Source organism: Neolamprologus multifasciatus, chromosome 8 (genome assembly GCF_963576455.1).
Source record: "Neolamprologus multifasciatus chromosome 8, fNeoMul1.2, whole genome shotgun sequence".
NCBI lineage: Eukaryota > Metazoa > Chordata > Actinopteri > Cichliformes > Cichlidae > Neolamprologus > Neolamprologus multifasciatus.
In genome coordinates, this window is record NC_140446.1 from 4,824,756 (window position 1) to 4,834,136 (window position 9,381).

The 9,381-nt window shown below is 43.2% G+C and overlaps 1 protein-coding gene across 5 annotated transcripts in view; it reads right to left on the reverse strand.

The window, feature by feature from the left end:
• Positions 1-8,282, reverse strand: part of srcap (Snf2-related CREBBP activator protein) — a 40,063-nt gene extending 31,781 nt beyond the window's left edge. For 2 of the 5 annotated variants that reach the window (XM_085169342.1, XM_085169339.1), the window contains exons 1-5: positions 7,377-8,184; positions 6,743-6,819; positions 2,612-5,529; positions 1,998-2,039; positions 1,421-1,684 (exon numbers count right to left, since the gene is read on the reverse strand). In XM_085169342.1, the coding sequence (XP_085025468.1) occupies positions 1,421-1,684; positions 1,998-2,039; positions 2,612-5,529; positions 6,743-6,819; positions 7,377-7,408 (3,333 nt within the window). In that variant the 5' untranslated portion in view covers positions 7,409-8,184. Of the gene's footprint in view, positions 1-1,420; positions 1,685-1,997; positions 2,040-2,611; positions 5,530-6,742; positions 6,820-7,357; positions 8,185-8,238 lie in introns of those variants that run through there. The other 3 variants (XM_085169343.1, XM_085169340.1, XM_085169341.1) reach the window with 3 other exon arrangements.
• Between the last annotated feature and the right edge of the window lie 1,099 nt (positions 8,283-9,381).

Consider the following 9,381-nt stretch of genomic DNA (forward strand, 5'->3'; position numbering starts at 1 on the left):
TGCTGCATTTCTCCTGAGCTTTTCTTAAATTACTCAAAGCAGACATAAAATAACAATTAACTACTTAACTGCCCAACAGCTAAATAGGGAAATGGATCAAAAGCTGCGTCTATTCACAAAACTGAAATGTCTTTTTAGTAAAAAAGGTCCAATTTTCTCTCCTTTAAGAATCCAGAAGATTAAAAAAAAATGCATGTTGTGCCATTCAAAGTGATTTGTTTTGATTATTTACATTTCAGACTCCTGGAGCAGCCTGTTAAAAGGCATCGGACATGAGGCAAATAATCTTCGGATGTGCAATTAGTGATTTAGTGAGAGGCTGAGAAGCAGTGATTCATATACAATTCATAAGATTTCTGCCTGGCACCATTTACTGAGGGACAAGAAACAACCTACAGCAAAATAAAAGTTAAGATTTTACTTGGATTACGTGGAAGAAATATAAAACTGTAAAGCATGATAAACAAAAAAAAAACCCTTTCATATGCAGGACGGTTACAAAGATGAAATATTTTATATAAAAATATCAGAGCCTGGTTTGAAAAAAACAAAAACTGAATTGGGAAATTTGAAGATGGATGAAAGACGGGTAAACAGAAGGACAGACAAAGGAATAGGCCGTCAGAGAGATTGATAATAGATGGATAGATATTAGGGGTGGGGGGAAAAATCGATACTGTGTAGCATCGTGATATTTTGTTTGCTAATAATGTATGGATACAGGGACAGCAGAAATCGATATTTTGTTACAAAAAAGGTTTTTGTGCTCTGACTTCAGAGCATGTTGATCCTTTTTCTGAGCAAGAATCCTGACATTCCTTCACTGTCCAAATGTGTTTAACTTTTTTTTTGCAGCAATAAACATGACAGTTTACTTATTTTAATTTAAGACATGTTTTATTTTAATTAAGTTTAAAACTTTTTTATTTAATGTAAAATTATATTTTGTTTTAATTTACTTTCAAATTCTTCAGTTGCTGAAGGGGCTGCATAGTTTTCATAAACTGCATAGTTCAGAATAGCTATAATTGTACCAGATGGTTGATTCAGTTAAGTTGGACTAGACTGTAATACAAACCGTTCAGTTTGTCAACAATAAAACTGAAATGAGAGAAAGACTGAGTGTGAGACTTTGATATTAGATAAAATGAATATTGATAAAGTTTACCTTTATGTACAGAATCTGAATATCGCAAAATATTTTAAAAAATTGCAATAATATCGTATCGTGCGTTAAGTATTGCAATAATATCGTATCGTGGGATGTATGGTGATTCCCACCTCTAATAGATATAATTAGTTAAAACTGTATCTAGACAAGCAGAAAGACTGCTAAAAACACAGACGGAGAGACAGACTGGTCGACTGTCCCGCGGACGTGTGGAAGAAATACTGAACATCCTGAATGATGCTCACTCACATGTTTAGCCAGCTCTGCCATGTCGGTGTGACGCTCACTACGGGACCGTTGAGAGGAGCCCTGGTCTGGCGGCGAGGACGACGAACTGTAGGCACCGAGAGAGGAAGGTGAAACAAACTTTCCGTGGGGACCTCGGAGAGGCGAGGACCTCTCCCGCCGTGGTGTGGACCAGTCAGGTGTGGTTGAGGATCCGGGGTAGGAGAAGGTTGAGGGTGATCCAGGAGAAGAATTCCCAGTGACCCTGTCTGCAATCCACTGGCGTACCTGAGAGTGAAGGGGACAAGGATGAAGAGGATTTTTTTTTTTTAAATTTTTAGAAAATGAAACAAACTAAGGTGAAAGCCTAAGCTTCACTAAGACAAAAGCATCATGCATGAAATGGATTAGAGCATTTAAGTGTTTAGGAAGCGTGTCAAACTGGCCACGAGCGAGTCTGCGGCAGCCGTCTTCTCATGCAATCATAAAAGAGCTGAAGTCAAAGAAATGGCTGCTTGAGTTAAAATTCTCCTGCCTGGGATATGCTCATGAATGCCCTGTTAAAATGAGCCTGTCTGGGTGTCTGACAACCACCACTTACCTTAAGAAACAGTGCTTGTCTGTCTGTCCTGCTCTGTCCATGCTGGAAAACACACATGGCTTAGCATGCGGCCAACTTAAAAGAAATGAATCACTGCATATAAGAACACCGCGCACACACGTGTTGCATTAAAGATGGACTACATGCGGAGTGACGTCCTTTTAAAATTAAAATAAAAAAGCATGCCAGCGTATCTGATTACCAATTGATAACTAAAACTGCTTTTTGTTCTTAGCCAAGATAAAATATTAACGCATCTCTTCAGGTCTGAATTACAGCTCAGAAAAATGATTTCAGCAACAGTAACAGTGTTGCACATCACTAAAAAAAATATTCTGTCATACCCAGTTAGGAAGCAAACCTCTCTGAAACCCCTAAGCTCCCCACTCGGATAAAAAGAACAAAAAAGATCCAATAAACAGTTCATCTCATGTTATTCACAGCGACAAGATGTCCGTATGCAGATTTAGCATTTATCAGCTGTTTTGCTTCAGTTGTGCTCGTGTTTTGTGGACGCCTCTTGGCATTCAAGCAATAACTCATGACTATGAGTCTTAATGCTATGTCTAAGCTATGGTTTCTTTGGTTTCCATTTTTTTTAATGGATTAAATACCTTGTGTGGCGAGCTGGGGGTGGTCATCTCGCTTTTTTCGCCGTCGGGTTCGTCGTCACTGCCTTCCTCTGGGCTGCTAACCTGTCCCGAGTTGCTCTCCTGGACCTCGGTTTCTCCCGCAGGGTCGTCATGCTCAATGTCCTCGCCGTCTTCCTCCCCGTAGATGGAATCGGGTTGGCTGGGGAAGTCGCCGGGGCTGGTGGATGCTGAGACTGAAGCTGTGAGCATGTTCGAACTGTGCAGCGTAGCGGCTGCTGTGGAAACATCTTGGGATAAAGTTCTGCTAACGGTTAAGGCCTCAGGTTTGCTTGTAGTAGCCGTTGAGGGGGTGGCAGGTGTAGCCGGGTCGGGTTCAAGAGAAATATTACCACTTTCTAGCTTGACAGAAGCTCCTGCTGCTGCCACCACTGACAATTCATTGACAGCCTGCTGCGTCTGATCGCTGCAGCTGCTAAGAGCGGAGACTGTTTCGGGAAGGCACTCCTCAGACACCGTGCCAGACCAGGAGCAGGAGCCGTGGGCATTGGCCAGCTTGCCCTCTGCATTCTGTTGCTTAGACAATGAAAAGGAGGGTGGGTGTTTCAGGAGAGGAGTTTCTCCCGGTTTGAGAAGGAGCAGCTTTGGATTTATAGCCCCAGGAGCGGCACGGAAAGCCACTGGCTTGCTTACTGAGGGCATGGCGACATTCTGAACAGTCACTGATGCCGTTGTGGTGACAGCGGGGGATTCTTTGGTCCCGTCACAAGCAGAAACACAGACCTCAGGCTTTGCGACACTTACAACAGTGACTCCTGGGGTCTGATTTAGGGAGGGTTGGTTTCCTATATGAGAAAGTGTAACAGCAACAGGCGCCTGCATCCCCAAGTTTCCACTGGTAATAGTAACCACTGGGGATAAGAGAGATAATGAAGCAACTGTTACTTCTGCTTCCTGTTTTGGGCCAACAGTCTGAAGCACAGCAGCACCGCTCACCTCCGTCTGGTCAGCACCGACCTGTGTCCCGATTTGCGCGCTGGTGTCCGCCTGTTCAACAGTGAATGAGTCAGCAGTAACGGCTGCTACTTCAACTAAACAAACCGCACTTGAGTGTGCCACTTCAACAGCTTGGTTAGCATCTAACACCAAATGCTGTTCAACTCCGGCCATGCTTGTGTTTCGTATGGATAAATTACTGCTAGAGCAAGCCTGATTTATATCACTTGTTGAACGCAAGGGCTGCTGGGAGATTATGATGGTGTTGTTTTCACCAACTGTGTGGATAGATGCTTCGAGGTCCTCAGAGTTTTCTAGTAAAGCGTTGAATAAGTTCACCTCATATCCAGGAGAATGAGGCATCTGTGCAGCACTGCTGGCACAGACCGTCTCCTCTGCAACCTCCTCCACCAGACTGCAAAACTCGTACACTTCCACCGGTTGAGAGCCCAGCTCCATCTGCGTCTGAACGCTTCCTGTGTACAGCTTCGGCTCCCCAGCGGAGATCTCCGAAGTCAGCTCGTTCACGATGGCGGCTTCGCAGACGCTGCCATCCTCTCGCTGCAGAAGGTAACTCTGATTCAGGTGCATGGTGGGCCAGGCCCCGGTGATATGAGCCTCCTCCCCGACAACCACAATTTCCTGAGTGTCGGCAGAATGCACAATCTCCGCGATGAGCTCTGTTGAGGCGACTTGGTCAGAAGTGTGAGATGTTTCAGCTTTTATAACCTCCCCCGCCTGAAGCGAGACAACTAGGCCTGTGTCAAACAGAGCAGGTCCGGTGGAAGGTTTTGAGGAAATCTCTTGCAGCACTGTGGGGCCTGACGAGTCAGCTTGCTCTTTGCTCGTGCTACTCTCCACCTGCGCTCCTTCAAGGGGACCGCAGCTGGACGCCGAGCTTCCTTTTCCAGTCGAAGTGTATATTCCAGGGAGCAGCTCTCTTGCCTTTGCGGCTTCGAGTATTTCAGCTGAATGAGGCTGCATTTCAATGTGTTCAACTGACTCCGAAAAAGCCGTTTTCTGCACATCTCTAGCATTAGCTGAGATCCCCTTGATAGTTTTGGGTTGAGTTTTTGACAGGTTAGTTTGTTTAATCTCTCTGTTTTCGGCTGAGGACAGAAGGAGTGCAGGCGATGCCGAGTCCTGGAGACTCCCTGCTTGCTCTGCAGCACCTGACGGAGGTATATGGCTGCTTTGATTTGTTTGGACAGGTGGAGTCCTGTCGGACTGCTCCACAGCCCCACCCTCCGTAGCGTCTTGGACAGAGAGAGATGAGGCTGTGAAACAGATCTGAGATTTGGGTTGTTGTGGGAGAATATTCCCACCTGTGTGCTCTTTTCCACCAAGTTCCATATTTGTTCCAGTCTCTGGTTTATATTCCAAGGTGATGGACCGTTTTTCCTTTGTTCCCGTAATAACCACAAGTCCAGCACCTTCTCTAGGAAGCTGGTTTGTCTGACTGTTTGAGTGGCTTTTCTCTTTATCAGTTTGTGACCCGTATTGCAGCTCTTGCACTGTTTTGTCAATCTGTGAGGGGACAGGAGGACAAAGGGAAGCTGGAAGCCTTTGCATCTCAGCAGAGGAACTGCAGTCCTCAGTGAGGGACGCTGGCAAAGATCTTGCAACTCCGACGGCGCTCTCTTCTGAGATGATGTTACCACTGATTGGTAGAGTCTCAGGCAAGGTGGTCGGAGGGGCGTTCTCCGTGCTGGCGAATGTTGGGGTGTTGCTCTCCAGCAGGGGCACAGTGGACGGATCGGTGAGCGGAGGGACTGGGTGCGGGGCAGCTGCGACCGGCTGCGGGGCATGCCGAGGGGACTCCCCAGCCACATTCTGTGCAGCCTGGGGGTAGCCACCCAGCACATCCACAGCCGGAGAGGCGTGCTGCCGCGCCGCCTCCTCCCCAGAGCGTCCTTCCTCTGTGCTGCCCCGGCTACACACTGCACCTGCAAGGGGAGAGACACAGGCTATTAACAGGGGTGTCAGGCATGAACCGGTCCAATCGGCTACTGGATATTTTGTAAAGAGTGAGAGTTGCAGTGAAGTCATAAATTACTCAAATTTTTCGATAAAACTCCTCATTTTTTGTGGTATGATGGTACTAGCTTCACACAGAAGTATACATCTCTCTATATAAGTGTGCTTTAATCGTTTTATTTAAGTTTATACTCACTTAAATTTTGATTTTACTTCAGTTCTTGTACTTACTAATGTAGTTGTTTTACTGTGATGTATTTTATTGAACTATATAGCACTGTACTTATCTTATGTGCTTATAGCTTGTATTTGCAGCAATAAAGGGATTTCCCCACTTTTGAGATAAGTAAAGCAGAACTTTATCTTATATTGTCACTATGATTTATCAATTTTAACAAACACAAAAAAAAGAAAAAAGAAAAAATGAAAACAAGATCGTGTCTGGCTCATTTTGAATCCAGGGATGTCTTTCTGTTAACTTGTCCAGGTGAATGTTCTTTAGTAGCACTGGTTTTACTAGTCAAACTGGGCTAATGGGCCAAACGTGGCACATGAACACCTCTGGTATAACTCACTTAACAGGTAAAAATGAAAGTGCGACCAAATGTCCCTCTTTAAACAGGACATTTTCATCCCCCATGTTTTTTCTTTTAAGTCTAAATATAATAACAACAACAATATAATGGCAATGCACATTTGCAAAAATCTCCAGAAAAAAATTTCCACAATTGTATGTATATCTTTATAAAGGTCATTAATATACATACACAAGAAAGGGAAAATAAAAAACCAAAATAAACAAATAAAAACGGGGATCTCTGGATGCTCCACAGACTAAATAGCATTTATACCAGCTAAATAACAGAGTACCTTAGATTCCATCTAAAAGAAGCAAGGTAAATTTTAATGCAAAAACATTAGCCGCACAGCTCATATGTGTTTACTTTTTAGACTAAATATATCAAAATAAAAACCACAGTCTGTGCACTATATTTTGTTTGATGAGTTTCTTTTCATGGGGACTAAGTACAATAAGTTTTTGCTAACAAAATAATAACATAAAGAAGTCTATTTAAATGTCTAAACACTGCTGACTTCACTAGCAAGTCACAAATAATTACTACACATGATATAACAGCCACTTCAGAAGCGATGTGTGTGTGCAAAGCAGGAGCCTCTCACCTGTCTGTCGTGTAAGACACAGATCTTCGGTGCTTTCTACTTCCAGGATGCTGAAATTAGGGTCCCCTCCACATATTCTGAGGAAGTGAGGAACAGAAATCGGGTGGTAACTTTATTTTTAAAATAAAATAAGCAGTTTAAACTCATTATTAGTAACTCTACTGCTGAAACTGACTGGTCTTACAACTCCAACAGCTATAAAAAATGAGCTGTGGCAGAAGCTTCAGTTGGTAAACAGAGATATATGAATGTGTGGGATGATGAGTAACATGTCACGTAAGGAGCGGACAGCTAGGCTAGCAAACTCCTGCTAGGACTGTGGTGTGTGTGCAGCGGTAATAAAAAAACAACAAAAAAAAAAAAAACCCAGCCAGCTCCTGGTTGCATTTGCTGCAGTCGCCCACAGGAAGATGTTAGGATTTCTGCAGCACGCGCTCTCTCGCGCTAAAAGCCGGCGACCAAGCGCGCGGGCCTCCGGTCAGTCATTCAATCCGTGCTCTCGTGACTGTTTTTCCTTTTTTTTTCCTTTTAAATTGTGAGTACCTGTCGCCACATGGGGGTTAAAGACGACCAAGAAATTGTGTTTATTCACTAGTGATGTGGCAGCGGTGATACCTTGGAACATGAGCCGTACCCATATGAGAACTGCAGCTCAAGAAGCTTCATAGAACACACAATTCAAAGGTTAACGCCTAACGTTGCCGGTTAGCTCGCTGGCAGGCTGGCTAACTAGCTAACGTTAGCTCCAGCAATAACAGTTAAATGGGGGAAGCCTGCTGCTAACTAGCCAGCTAGAAGAGTTAGTTAGTAGGGTGCGTTCATTTGACGCGCAGGCGCCCCTCATCCCACCCGCAGTTATGTAATGCTCAGGCTTCAAAGAAGCCAGTTTATGCCGATACATTTTAATGCGTTACTGTACGCTGAGGACCCAAAAATACCCCCAAAACATCCGAAAAGTCGCATTAAAAGCCGCTTCTGCATGCACTACAGAGGGAGGGGGAGACAATCACTCGTGACGTCATTGCGTGGGGTCAAATCCTCTTTTGCGAAAATAAATGGGTTTAAATTATTCAGTTTTAAAAATAGATAGTGATTACTTTTTAGTTAAATATACGAAATGTCTAAAAAAACAGTGTTAGAAAGTTCCATATAAATTTTGCAACGATTACACGGGGGATTCAAGGGGGCTAACTACGTCCCCACGGACCGCACTTTAGAAACGACCGCACGGAAGTGACGGTTTATCACTCCTTTTTTCTTTTAGAGTAGTCAACATCCGAAGATATCCCATGTCACTGTCTACCGTTTTGTCATCTTGGTTTAGGTCAGTGTTGTAGGTAGGTACATATTTCATCACATGCCGCAGAAGCAGCGTGAGCAAATGAAACGCAGTCTGATTGTGGCCTTCCAGTTGTCTGAAACCCCCCTTGAATCCCCCTTTACTTCCTCCTTCGCCCCCCTCCCTCTCAAGGCCGCCATCTTAAGTTCCCACCTACCTGAAATTTCCGACCAATTTTCTTTTACTAAATTCTCGTTGAAGGAGTCGTCATCCGCGAAAAATCGCACTCAATCCGTAATGCCAGTGATCCGAACTGTCTCCCGGTACCCAACGAGGTACCCCTAGGTCTGTGGGAAGAAGTTAAATTACGGACCGGGAGAGACTGGGTTTCGGCGCAGAATGTAGCGGTCGCGGGGAGGAGACTTTACGCAGCGAAATGGTGGAGGACCGCTGCTGACAAAGTACAGAACGCACGAAATCTCGCGAGAAGTCATCAAGCGCGCCACTTGAAATGCTGACATTTGTGATAGTTTATTTACCGGCGTTGGCGAGCGATTAATATAAAGACGAGTTAATTTAATTGATTTACTGCGGTGTGCTTGGAAGAAATGGTGCATGTTGAATCTGTTTTTTTCGGGATTATTCATTATATTAAAGAGAATTATATCAACGTGACAGCAAAACTATTTTAATTTCCCTGTCGGGGTTTGTTTACACTAAGTAAACGCTATTTCGTCATTTTCTTGGTGATTTAAATGTCGGATTATTTATAAGATATAATCGCAGCTATTTTTAATACACAGATATTTTAATGCACTCTAAGTGTAAATAATTATCTGTATGATTGTAAGTGATGTTATGCATAACATGTTATATTTGATGTACCTGAAACTTGTTGAATGGACAAAAATTATTCAATGTTACTATTAAAAGCTTTATGTAAATATTAGGTGGTTTTCTTTGGTTTAAAGAATACTGCCCTATTATTTGCCAAATTTGAGTTTGAACAACAGTGAGCCATTTTTAAACAAAAGAAATCTGATGGAGCCACAAAACCAATTTAATCCTTATAATAACAATAGCACAGCCTTTTAAGGACAGATTGAATATTATCAACAGGTGTAAATAAATACTATTGTTTGCTACGTCTGTTTCACAGAGGAGCATTTATGACTATTTGCATTTTAATTACAATAACACTATATTTATTGTTACATATGTAAAATTCTAGAACAAAAATACAAAAAAAACTATCATTGCAAATGTATTTTTTAATACAAGTACAACAGAATTGTGAAGCAAAGGAGAAAAAAAGTCTATTAAGCCTGATTTGAAGTATATACTGTAATGCTACACTGGT